At 42.7% G+C, this 12,935-nt stretch overlaps 2 protein-coding genes and 1 pseudogene across 2 annotated transcripts in view; 2 read left to right on the forward strand and 1 right to left on the reverse strand.

Annotated features, from left to right (window-relative positions):
- LOC105512031 overlaps positions 1 to 2,013 on the forward strand; it is a 7,461-nt pseudogene extending 5,448 nt beyond the window's left edge.
- Positions 1 to 6,272, reverse strand: part of LOC105512032 (isopentenyl-diphosphate delta-isomerase 2-like) — a 22,566-nt gene extending 16,294 nt beyond the window's left edge. The window contains exons 1-4 of the mRNA XM_011942287.1: positions 5,776 to 6,272; positions 1,988 to 2,160; positions 1,294 to 1,386; positions 672 to 802 (exon numbers count right to left, since the gene is read on the reverse strand). Coding sequence (XP_011797677.1) covers positions 672 to 802; positions 1,294 to 1,386; positions 1,988 to 2,160; positions 5,776 to 5,903 — 525 coding nt within the window. The 5' untranslated portion in view covers positions 5,904 to 6,272. The remainder of the gene's footprint in view (positions 1 to 671; positions 803 to 1,293; positions 1,387 to 1,987; positions 2,161 to 5,775) is intronic.
- Positions 6,273 to 6,411: 139 nt separating this feature from the next.
- WDR37 (WD repeat domain 37) overlaps positions 6,412 to 12,935 on the forward strand; it is an 87,084-nt gene continuing 80,560 nt past the window's right edge. The window contains exon 1 of the mRNA XM_011942290.1: positions 6,412 to 6,493. The gene's annotated coding sequence lies outside the window, so the exon portion shown is untranslated. The remainder of the gene's footprint in view (positions 6,494 to 12,935) is intronic.

Raw genomic sequence — 12,935 nt, forward strand, 5'->3', positions numbered from 1 at the left:
GGGATTATAGGCATGCCCCACCATGCCCAGCTAATTTTTGTATTTTTAGTAGAGACAGGGTTTCACCATGTTGGTCAGGCTGGTCTCGAACTCCTTACCTCGTGATCCACCCGCCTCAGCCTCCCAAAGTGCTGGGATTACAGGCGTTAGCCACCATGCCCGGCTCGACATTCTTCTTATATTTTAAGATCGCTTTTTTGAAAATATAGGTAAGAAAAACTTTATTTATCCAGGTCTTATTTAAGGGGGACAATTCTAAGAAAAAAAATTATTTCAATTAAACGAATTAGATTTATGGTTTATATTCCTAAGAATTTCCGTAAGAAAATCTTCACCTTTTTTTATAGGGGGGGAGTTTCAGGTGAAAACTGGAAAACCTGCTAGTAAAATTCTACAAGAGCTGTAACACTTGAAAATATTCATCTTAGATTTGATCAATTATAGAAATATTCAACCTTATATAGTGCTTAACCTATTGAGCTAAGTTTTGACAAGTGATATTAAGAAATTAAAATTTAAATAATCTTTATTCAAGATGGTTTGTGAGGCTAACTCATAACTCAGGAGGTTACCAAGCAGAGAACTACGTTTGAATTTAAAACTTTTATTAAAAACCTTTTTAAAGTGTGTTTAGGTTTCAGCTTGCATGGTTGTGCAGTAGAGCCGGTTACCTCTTCCAAGGGAATTCCTAGCTCAGCTTTCAGCCGCCTCTGTGCTGCTCGCCTCACTCCAAGGGCCTCATTTTCCTCAAGCTCGCCTGGATTACTTAATGGATGACTACAACAAGTATTAGTAAAACAACCTGGAAAATGTTAATACAGAGACAGATCAACTTTTCTTCAAAGTAGGTCTGAAAGATCAAGAAAAAGTTTTATAAGTAACTGAAAAATGAAACATTTTTTAAGGATTTTAAAATGAGTTATAAAGGACTATCAGTAATTATTTTAAGGATTTTAAAATGAGATATAATGGGCTATCAGTAATTATGTTGTGAAACAGACTACATTTGGAGGTAAGTTCCTTATAATGCTTCTTCAATCAAAAAAGATCAAAGTGTAGATAATACAGATTAAAGATAAATATATAAATCATACATATTGCTCAATCACTTACTAGTTCTTATTTTTTCTTGCTGTTGCATTAGGTTGCACGCATTGTGTAAACTTAATTTATGTAGAATATAAAACTATGCCATTCACAGGATTTCCCTTTGTGACCGTGGCTCCAAGAATTCAGAATGATAAAAAATCAAATTAATGTACGAATAAAATATTGTACATTAAGTGTACTAACCTGGAAAGGTAATCTTAGCATCTGATCTTTGCTGTAGCAGAAGCTTATTTTCGGTGTTGAATAAAAAGACACTAAAAGCTCGATGCAATAATCCTGAAAGCAAAAGCAAAAGTAATAACAATTACTTTAGCTTTAAGTACCAGTTATTTGCTGAATTCTCTCCTTGCAGTTCAGAATAACATTAGTAACTTCCTGTTGCTTTTGCTTTTTCCCATGTATCCACATGTATGGTCTCTGCATGGCTATGGGGAGAAAGAGCTCTGCACTGGGCAGGGAAGCTGACCGTGGAGTGAAGGAAATGGTGATGCTGGTGGCCCCTTTCCTGCAGTCAAGTTCCCTATCAAGGACATTCAGTTCTCGGAAAGTGGTGAAGGCACACGCTTCCCTGCACGGTGCCCGCCTCTCTCCATTCTCTAGAAATGTTAGAGGCTAGGCTGCTGCTATATGTCAGGGTTAGTCCCTCTTTTACGAATCCAGAATAACTGAAGAAGCTGAGTAAAAAGCGTGAAGAGAAATCGCTGTAACAGGAAGACAGCAAAGCAGATGCTAATGACTACACTATTTAACAAATTGGAACCAAAGAGAAAATATGGTATTATTAAAGCCTGCACTTCCTTGAACAGAGTGCTCTTCTCAGCAAATGGGAAATGCCTACACAAATAGCGTTATAAGAAAGACTATTTCAAAGCAGCACCTTTCTCAATGTTCTCATTCAGGTGACAATTCTTCTTGGTCTCAGCCCCAATTTTATTGTCATTTTCGTCAATAAGGATACACATCTCTGCCAGGAGTTGAACCTGTTGCTTGTCGAGGTGGTCAGTGTTTATTTCAGGCATCATTACAAAATGTCTGATCTGTCCTAGAACACTAATATTAAAGGAAAAGAGAAAGAAAGGCCATCACAGATTTTTCTGAATGTCACATAAACACAGGTTAATAGTGATGTTGCTTCCCCATCTGCAGTTGTACCACTCTGCATCCCCACAGGGACCCCAAGAACGCTGCCAGCTGGCTGCTCAGCGCTATCTCGGTCATCATTTCCCCTGCAGGTTTCACAGCTGACCTTTTACCACAGTCATGCTCCTAAAAACTAAGCTCAATGTTCCACTCTAAATTCTTGACCTCTGAGCTATTCTGCAGCACTTGATACTCTATCCTTTTTCCAGTGTGCTTTCTTCCCTGGTTTTTGGCCCCAACCTAACTTTTCGTCCTGCTTTTCCACGCGAGCTTCTGTAATCTCTAGAATGTGCTCCCATTGCTGTCCTGAACTGTTTTTCCCACTGCCTGTCTCTGCATAGTTGCTCAAGAATGCCACAGGCCAATCTTGGCTGAAATCCATTTTTTTCAAGGCACAATTTATGTGTCAGACATTCAATAACCTTTCTATGAATTTCACAGTAAGACTTAATCCAGTTTTTCTCAACCCAAGCTCCTGATCAGAAAAATGATTTGTATGAGTTTTGTCAATTTCCCCTAGGACAGTACTTAGCTGACACCATTCTAGATAAACAGGAGAAGACTTAATTCGTTATGTTCAATAGATGCTTTAAGGCAGTACTTGGCAAGTTTTTTCTGTGAAGGGCCAGATAGTATGAACTCTGCCCCTGTAACACTAAAATAGTCACAGGTAACAGGTGACCTGGGCAATATGTGAACTGAGTATGGGTACAGGCCAATATTTATGGACACTGAATTACAACTTAATTTTCATGTGTCACAAAATATTGATTCTTCTCCATCCATTTAAATACGAGAAAAACACTCAGCTCACAGGACGTAACAACAGGCAGCAGGTCAGATTTGGCCTGTAGGCCACAGTTGGCCCATCCCTACCTTAGTGAAACAAGCATTAATTTTCTGAACCTCCATTAATCCCTCCCATGTGATTAAAACGTAAAGCACTTACTAGGGTACTTTCAGTATTCTGACTCACACTTTTACATATCTATATCCAGCAGCATCTATGCTCTGTAACCTTTGTATCCTTCAGGGCACCTTTACATAGCCCAACCTTGAAGTTTTTTATTCCCTTTTTTCTTCTATTTCCGAATGCATTATAGACACACACACACACACACACACACATATATTTTGAGACAAAATCTCGCACTGTTGCCAGGGCTGGTGTGCAGTGGGGCGATCTCGGCTCACTACAGCTTCCACCTCTCGGGTTCAAGCGATTCTCCTGCCTCAGTCTCCTGAGTGACTGGGACTACAGGCATGCACCACCACACCCAGCTAATTTTTGTATTTTTAGTAGAGATGGGGTTTCACTATGTTGGCCAGGCTGGTCTCAAACTCCTGACCTTGTGATCTGCCCACCTCGACCTCCCAAAGCACTGGGATTACTGGCACGAGCCACCGCTCCCGGCCTCTACACAATATATTTTGAAGATCCCTTGTGCTCTACTAGATTTTACTGAAATACTTTTTTGTCTTTTAGAGGGAGTCTCGTTTTGTTGCCCAGGCTGGAGTGCAATGGTGCAATCTCAGCTCACCACAATCCCCACCTCCTGGGTTCAAGTGATTCTCCTGCCTTGACCTCCCAAGTAGCTGGGACTACAGGCATGCACCACCATGCCAGGCTAATTTTTGTATTTTTAGTAGAGACGAGGTTTCGCCATGCTGGCCATGCTGATCTTGAACTCCTAACCTCAGGAGATCTGCCTGCTTTGGCCTCCCAAAGTGAGCCACCATGCCCGGCCTACTGAAATACTTTCAACAGAGTTCAAGCATACTGCAGAATGTACACAAAGTGTTTAAACAGCTACTTAATACAAAGTTCTAGACTCACATAGGGTCTGGGATGTGTGTGTGTGTGTATGTGTGTGTCAGGAGTCAGTGATGATGGAGATACTGATAGCTAATACAAAAAATCTGAAGTAAGGTTAATGATGGAAACAAATCAAGAGGGAAAATAATGTGAAAAGGAAGTTGACTTCAGAGTTAGCCTCAATTTCTCAATTTTAGAAAGATTTTCAACTTCTATAGGCTAGTTTTATATACAGTCATCCTTTGGTATATATGGGGGTTGGTTCCAGGACCTCCCACAGCTTCCAAAATTTAAGGATACTGAAGTTTCAGATATAAAATGGCATAATATTTGCAGATCACCTGTGTATATCCTACTGTATACAGACATGTGTCACATGATGGTGTTTCCATATACTACAGACTGCATATGCTACAGTGGTTCCACAAAATTATAACAGAATTGACATATTCCTATTGCTAATGATATTGTAGCCATTGCAACATCCGAGCACAACACATCACCTTTTTTATATTTAGATACACAAATACTTGCTACTGTGTTATGACTGCCCGCATTATTCAGCACAGTAACACACAGTCCAGGTTTAGGCCTGAAGCGACAGGAAAAATAGCCTAGGAGCCACTGGCTACACCACACAGCCCAGCGGCTCCACTGTCTGTCTACACCACACAGCCCAGCGGCTCCACTGACTAGGTCTGCGTCAGCACACTCTGCTTCCACAAAGATGAAACTACCTAACAATGAACTTCTCCAAAGTATCCCCGTTAAGTGATGCGGGCCGAACGTTAAATTATCATCTGTAGATGATCGCATAATATCTAAAACATGTAAATCCTACATAAAGAGTTGCACTGTATTGTTTACAGAATGTCTGTATATGTTCAGTACAGATGAAAATTTCTTCCAAATATTTTATAATGTGCAGTTGGTTAAATCCATGGATATGAACCCCAAGGATACACTAGGCCAACTGTATCCCGGCTCACTGCAGCCTTCCCCTCCGCCTCCCAGAGTGCTGGGATTAAAGGCGTGCACCACCGCCCAGCTGTAACGACAATTGCTCTTTCAGGATTTTCAGAATTCATATTTTAAAACCAAGCTTCATAATAACAAGATAAAATGAATACGTCTATTTATGTGTTTAAAGATAATACCACGTAGCAGACGCGGGAGCACATCAGCCAACCCAAGAAAAAGGTCTAGTTCCATTTATGCGGTGCTCCCCATCTCTTCTCCTGCTCCATTCCCAGGAGAAGCGCCTTGAATGTGTTGCTGTCACCCCCTTGCACGGACGCAGGTGTATGCACCCGCGTCACACGCGTGGACTCGGCACGGTGAGGCCGGTGTCGATACGCTCGTATTTCTGAATTCTCTAAGAGGAGACTCGGTTTCCAATTCCACCAGTTCCTAAACCTCAGGTGACGACGCAGCTGACGTCGATCTTTTCCACTGACAAAGAATGGCAACGTCTTCTTCGCCCCAACCCACGCCTCCGCCTTCCACAGGGCGCGGGCGCCCACCACAGCCCGGGACAGCCCGGCCTCGCTCCAGTTCGGGAGACCAATGCCGCCGTCCCCAGATGTCCAGGCCCCCGCGCCGAGACCTCACGGGTGGCCCAGACCTCGGGCCTCCTCCCCGACCCGTCCCGCAGCTCCCCGGTGCCACCCTGCCCCTGTCTCCCGAACTCCGCCGCCCGTTCACAGTACCTGATCGGCCTCCGGCCACAAACACCGGCCGGTCCCGCAGCGCGCCCACTTTGAGCGCTGTCCGCAGCGCGCACCGCCCACCGGGCCGCGCAGCCAATCGCCCGCGCCAGCGCCAGTCCGCACCACATTGCTCGGCCAATTGGCGCCCGTACACGCCTGACGTCACAATCTCGCCAAGCGTCGCGCGGTGGCGCCACCGCCGTGGCCTGTGGCGCCGCCTCCCTGCCTGTGGCAATCGGAGACGCGCGAAGCACCGGGAACCTGAGTCGTGAGCTCGGGTTCCGGCCGCCCCCGAGGGGGTCAACACGCCTCACCCCCAGCTCCGCAAAGGCAGCGTCCCGCGACTGGGCGGTGGCCGAGACCACATCAGAAGCCAGCCAATCACGCTTTCGCTTCTGCCGTGGGAGCCCGAGGCGCTGCGAAGGGTGCCAAACGTCAGACGCCTCCAGACTCGCGTTCCGTGGAACGGAGCCCTCCCGGTCGGAAAGCGCCCGCGCGGCTGGGCCAATGGAAACAGAGGAAAGGCGGGACGTCACTGCTGACTGGCTGGTTGGGAATCCCCCCCTCCCGAGATCCGCCGCTGGGACTACAGCGTTTGGCTGCAGGGCGAGGTCTTGCCCATCTAGAACGGTGGTCGTCCGCGACCGGGACGAAGGCGGAGCACAGCCGCGAGAGGGGCGGGGCGTTCCACGCTATGCTGGGAGTGTTCGCTTTCCGGGTACACGACAGGACGTTCTAAATGCTTTCATTTTTTGAGACAGTTTCGCTTTTATTGCCCAAGCTGGAGTGCAATGATGTAGTCTCCGCTCACAGCAACCTCCGCTGCCCGGGTTCAGGCGATTGTCCTGTCTCAGGCTCCCAAGTAGCTGGAACTACAGGCATGCGCCACCAAGCCCGGCTAATTTTGTATTTTTGGAGACGGGTTTCCCCATGTTGGTCAGGCTGGTCTGGAACTCCTGACCTCAAGAAGTGATCCACTCGGCTCAGCCTCCAAAGTGCTGGGATTACAGGTGTGAGCTACCGCGCCTAGCCCTCTATAAACCTTTCAATAATCGTGAAATGTACGCGCAGCTACAGCAAATTCAGCTGTTTCCTCTACCTTTTGTGTGGAATTTAAAATACTGAACTTGCGATGAACCTGGTGCGCACCAGTTCTCAAACTTCTTGGTCTCAGGACTCTTGCACACTCTTAAAATGTACTGGGGACCCCTAAAAGCTTTTGCTCACTGTTGTTTGCTACTGCTATTTACTAACGTAGAAATTAAATATATTAAACTATTCACTTAAAAAACACATGACACTAAGTTACATTTTTATTCAAAATCTTTTCCAGACAAAAAAAAGACTGATTTTGTTTTACATGTTTGCAGATCTCCTTCATGTCTGGCTTCACACAGATAAGAAAATCTGGCCTCCTGCATGCGCAGCAAGTCCTCACTGCTGTCAGTGCGTTCTTGGGAAATACTTTAAGTGAAACAACGTATAACAAAACCAATTTTACCAGAGGCTAAAAAATAAGGATTAAGTTCCTAAAGCATACTTCTGGCCAAGGAAAAAAAAAATCACTAAGCTTCTAAAGGCCATTCTAATATTAAACATTGAAATAAACGTGAGCTATACATACATTTAAGAAAGATTAATAAAAAAAGATAATTACTACTTAATTATTCCAGTTCTGGGTCATGTGTAGCTGAAGCCTATTTCAGTAGGTCAGGGCACAAAGAGGGAACCAGCCCTGGAGAGGACGCCATTCCATCACAGAGCCACTCACACACCCACACTCAGACTGGGACAGTGAAGACACACACCAGTTCACCTCACGTGCACACCTCTGGCATGTGGAAAGAACTGCAGTACTCAGAGGAAACCTATGCAGGTGTGGGGAGAACACGTAAACACCACAAACACAGTGCCACTGGCCGGGAGCCTTTTTCTCATCCATGTTACAAAGAAATGAATGAGCACCTGCTGTATGCAGTTTGAAAATTGAGAAGTATTTTTTAATAGCCTTTTCAAATTCTCTTGGTTATTCTTTTTCGATACTACTACACCAAAACACGAGTGGTGGATTTTCCAATTACTATTTGGAATGTGAAACCACTTCGATGGACATTTTATACTCTTGTTACATTAAAACTCATTATTTTTGACTGTACCTCCAATGTCTATTTTCCTATGCGTGAGGTGAAATGTCATGCATTGGTCATTTGGAAAATATTGATTTACTGAATTAAACAAATCTTCAAACTGCTAAAACATTTCATTATTCAATATCAAACAATCACATTGTTACTATCACTAGTAATCTCATCAGAAAAGCTTTTAAGTGTTGGGAAGCTGGCTTAAGTATTGTAGCACTGGCTTCAACATAAAGTCACCAAGTTCTTGATGGTTTTAAGTTTTTTTAATTTGAATTTTTGCATGAAAATTCAAACACTATTGGCAACAAGTACTGAGAATTATGTTCCTTGAAGTGGCACAAACATATTTATTTTCACGAAAATGTCTGCCAAATATCTAGGTTTGAGTACCTCACTTTATCTGTCAGTTCTTTCCAGTAAAAGTGGTATTTCATGAAAAAAGCAGCTAGTTAGTTCAGCTTACAAAACAAACGCTCCCACAAGTTCTTTTCCTGGAGACAACAGTCATAATTCAGTATGTAGCAGAAGTGCTTCATGTGTATTTTCCATTTTGTTATAGAGAATATTAGATATGTACTGAATGGTCGAGATGATTAAAGTTAGTAATTTTTACTGCTAACCATCAGCTGAGCCTTCAGGGAGTCATAATCTTTTTGCTGGTGGAGGGTTTTGCCTCAATGTTGATGGCTGTTGATCAAGGTGGTGCTTGAAAGTTGGGGTGGCTGTCGCAGTTTCTTAAAATAATAATGAAATTTGTCACATTGACTGACTCTTCTTTTCATGGAGGGTTTTTTTAACCCACAGGAAAACTTTTTTTTTTTTTGAGACAGAGTCTCACTCTTTCGCCCAGGCTGGAGTGCAGTGGCGCGATCTTGGCTCACTGTAACCTCTGCCTTCCGGGTTCAAGCAATTCTCCTACCTCAGCCTCCTGAGTAGCTGGCACTATGGGCATGCACCACCATGCCCGGCTAATTTTTGCATTATTAGTAGAGCTGGGGTTTCACCATGTTGGCCAGGCTGGTCTCGAACTCCTGACCTTGTGATCCACCCGTTTTGGCCTCTCAAAGTGCTAGGATTACAGGCATGAGCCACTGCACTCGGCCAGGAAAACTTTGAAAATTGGAGTCAATCCTCTCAAACCCTACTGCTACATCATAAACTAAGTCTATGGAGTATTCTAAATCCTTTGTTGTCATTTCAACAGTGTTCACATCTTCACCGGGATTAGGTTCCATCTCAAGAGACCACTTTCTTTGTCCATCCACAAGAAGCAACTGCTCATCCATTCAAGTTTTATTATGCGATTGCAGTGATTCAGTTACATCTTCAGGCAGCCATAGCCGTACAAAATGTATTTCTTAAATATATGAGGCTTGAAAGTCAAAATGACTCCTTGATCCACGGGCTGCAGAAGGGATGCTGTGTTAGCAGGCATGAAATCAACATTCATCTCCTTGTATATCTCCATCAGAGCTCTTGGGTGAACAGGAGCACTGTAAATAAGCAGTAATATTTTGCAAGAAAACCTTTTTTTTTCCTGAGCAGTAGGTCTCAACAGTGGGCTGAAAATATTTAATAAACCACACTGTAAGTAGATGTGCTGTCATCCAGGCTTTGCTGTTCTAGCTACACAGCAGAGGCAGAGTAGAATTAACATAACGCTTAGGGACCCTAGGATTTTCAGAATGATACATGAGCACTGGCTTCAACATAAAGTCATCAGCTGCACTAGCCCCCTAGCAAGGGGGTCAGCCTGTCCTTTGGAGCTCTGAAGCCAGGTTTTGACTCCTCCTCTCTAGCTATGACAGTCCTAGGTGGCATCTTTTCCCAAAATAAGGTTGTTTCAACTCCAGTGAAAACCTGTGGATTAGCAAAGCTGCCATCATCAGTGATTTTAGGCAGATCTCCTGGATGACTTGCTGCTTTATCTTGCATTTTTTTTTTTTTTTTTTTGAGATGGAGTCTCGCTCTGTTACCCAGGCTGGAGTGCAGTGGCGCGATCTTAGCTTACAGCAACCTCTACCTCCTAGGTTCAAGCGATTCTCCAACTACTCAAGAGCCACTGTGCCCGGCCCACTCTTACATTTGTAGCTGGGACTACAGGCATGTGCCACCACGCCCAGCTAATTTTTGTATTTTTAGGGGAGGCAGGGTTTTACCATGTTGGCCAGGCTGGTCTCAACTGATCTACTTGCATTGGCCTCCCAAAGTGCTGGAATTACAGGCATGGTTGGCCTGTCTTGCACTTTTGTATTATAGAGACAGCTTCTTTCCTTCAACTTCATGAACCAACCTCTGATAGCTTCAGATTTTTCTTCTGTAGCTTCCTTACCTCTCTCAGCCTTCAGAGAACTGAAGAGAGTTAGGGCCTTACTCTGTATTAGCCTTTGTTTAACGGAATATTGTGGCTGGTTTAATCTATACAGAGCACTCAGAGTTTCTCCACATCAGCAATAAAGCTGTTTTATTTTCTGATCATTTGTGTATTCACTGGAGGAGTACTTCAAATTTCCTTCAAGAACTTTTCCTTTGCATTCCCAACTTGGCTGTTTCAACATGCCTTCCTCAGTATGCTTAATCATTAATCATTTCTAGCTTTTGATTTAAAGTAAGAGATGTGCAACTCATTCTTTTATGAAACACTTAGTAGCCATTTTAGGGCTATTAATTGCCAGATTTTTTTTTTTTTGAGTCAGGGTCTTGCTTTGCTGCCCATGCTGAAGTGCAGTGGCGTGATCATGGCTCACTACAGCCTTGAACTCCTGGGCTCAAGCAATCCTCCTGCTTCAGTCTCCCAAGTAGCTGGGACTACAGGCATGAGCCACCACCATGCCTGGCCCCTAATTTCAGTATTGCCGTGTGTCAAGGATAGGGAGTTCTGAGCAGAAGGTGACAGATAGGGAGGCAGCTGGTCAGTGGAATGGTCAGAACACATAAAACATTTATTGACTCAGTTTGCTGTCTTATATAGGGGTGGTTCATGGTGCCCCCCAAACAATTACGACAGTAATATCAAAGATCACTAATCACAGATCACCGTAACTGATATAATAATGGAAACATTTGAAACATTCCAAGAATTACCAAAATGTGACACAGAGACATGAAGTGAGCACATACTGTTAGAAAAATGGTGCCAATAGACATGCTCCATGCAGGGCTGCCACAAATCTCCACTTTGTAAGAAACATGATACCTGTGAAGTGCAATAAAGTGATACACATGAAAACCGCTGTGCCTGTTATATGACGTATATATGTGTGTGTGTGTGTATATATATATATATACACATAAAACTTGAGAATGATTATGAAGCAACATGTCAAACAGGTTATAACACTATAGTGAACTAACTATCCAAGTGTTTCAGCACAGTTAAAATAATCAGTAATGAGGACAATGACAGAATACCTAGTAAATCTTAATTCCCTATCAAACTATGCTCATAAATGAGTCTTAGTAAGTTCAGCATTGTTGCCCTATGTCAGGGACAAATTACATGTATTCTGCATAGATGGACATGTGACAAGATAGAAATTGGTTTTCTGAGACAAGATTCCCTGCAGCTTCTGCAGGAGTATGTAATTGGATACCAGGATTGCAATCATAACCTTTTATAATTTTGGCTAGTTTTGTGTCTTTAAAAAAAATCACACTGGATAGTTATTTCAGGATACAGAGTGTTATGGGTTAAATTGTGTCCCCCCTTCAAATTCATGTGTTAAAGACCTCACTTCCAGTATTATACAATGTGGAAAAATATACAATATACAATATACAATATTTGGAAACAGGGTTGTTGTGGATATGATTGGTTAACATGAGGTCACATTGGAGACCTCACTTCCAGTATTATACAATGTGGAAAAATATACAATATACAATATACAATATTTGGAAACAGGGTTGTTGTGGATATGATTGGTTAACATGAGGTCACATTGGAGACCTCACTTCCAGTATTATACAATGTGGAAAAATATACAATATACAATATACAATATTTGGAAACAGGGTTGTTGTGGATATGATTGGTTAACACGAGGTCATATTGGAGCAGGGCCTACCCTACTCCAATATGACTGATGTCCTCATAAAAAGAATGCTAAATGTGCAGACAGACACGAACATGGAAAACGTCATGTGAAGATTGGCGGGGATATGCTGCCACAAGCCAAGGAATGCCCAGAAGCTGAGAGCATGAACAGGCTCCCACCACAGCTTTCAGAAGGAACCAACCCTGCCAATACCTTGATTTTGGACTTCGAGTCACACCTCTGACAAATTTGTTTAAGCTGCCTAGTTTGCAGTATTTTGTTACTGCAGCCCTAGTACATTAACAGTGAAAAGAACATGGACTCTGATGTCAGCCTTTAGTCTTTCCCAGATGCACTATTATTTTTCACTTTTGACAAGTAATTTCAATATTCTCATGCTTAAAATTCAATTTAGAGTAACTTATACTTTATTGGATTCTTTTGGGGATTAAATTAGTTACAAAAGATGTAAGGTGACTGACCCTCAAAAAATGATTTCTTTCCTTTGTTCTGTGACATGTCATGCACTCAGTTATTTTCAGTGACTTTTGTGGAATCCTAAATATATCAAATTAAAAAATTACATTAACGATATTCTTGGTGTTACCTGACTGTGGTGCAGTGCTGCAAAATAAAACCACCTATTAGAATGTGGGTTAGATGGGACACTGCGATTTATAAAGCTTTCTATTTGTTGCCCTGCCCAGCAGAATGTCTTTGCATACCAGGCACTAAATAAAATTATGTTACTTAAATGTCACAACCTCTAAAAGTTTAAAAAATGACGTCTCTAAAGTCAAATATTTTTTCCCTGGCGTTCCTCTTACAGAATTGTTTTTAGTGATAAAGTTTTATTAATATACTTAATGCAGAAATAACTTCACTTTTTTTTTTTTTTTTGGTAATGTGGATCCCCTAAATAGAATGCTAAATTTGTTTCTCGTGCAACAAACAAGTTACCGCTTCTGACTCTTCTTCTTGA

The sequence above is a fragment of the Colobus angolensis genome, unplaced genomic scaffold, assembly GCF_000951035.1.
Source record: "Colobus angolensis palliatus isolate OR3802 unplaced genomic scaffold, Cang.pa_1.0 Scaffold209, whole genome shotgun sequence".
NCBI lineage: Eukaryota > Metazoa > Chordata > Mammalia > Primates > Cercopithecidae > Colobus > Colobus angolensis.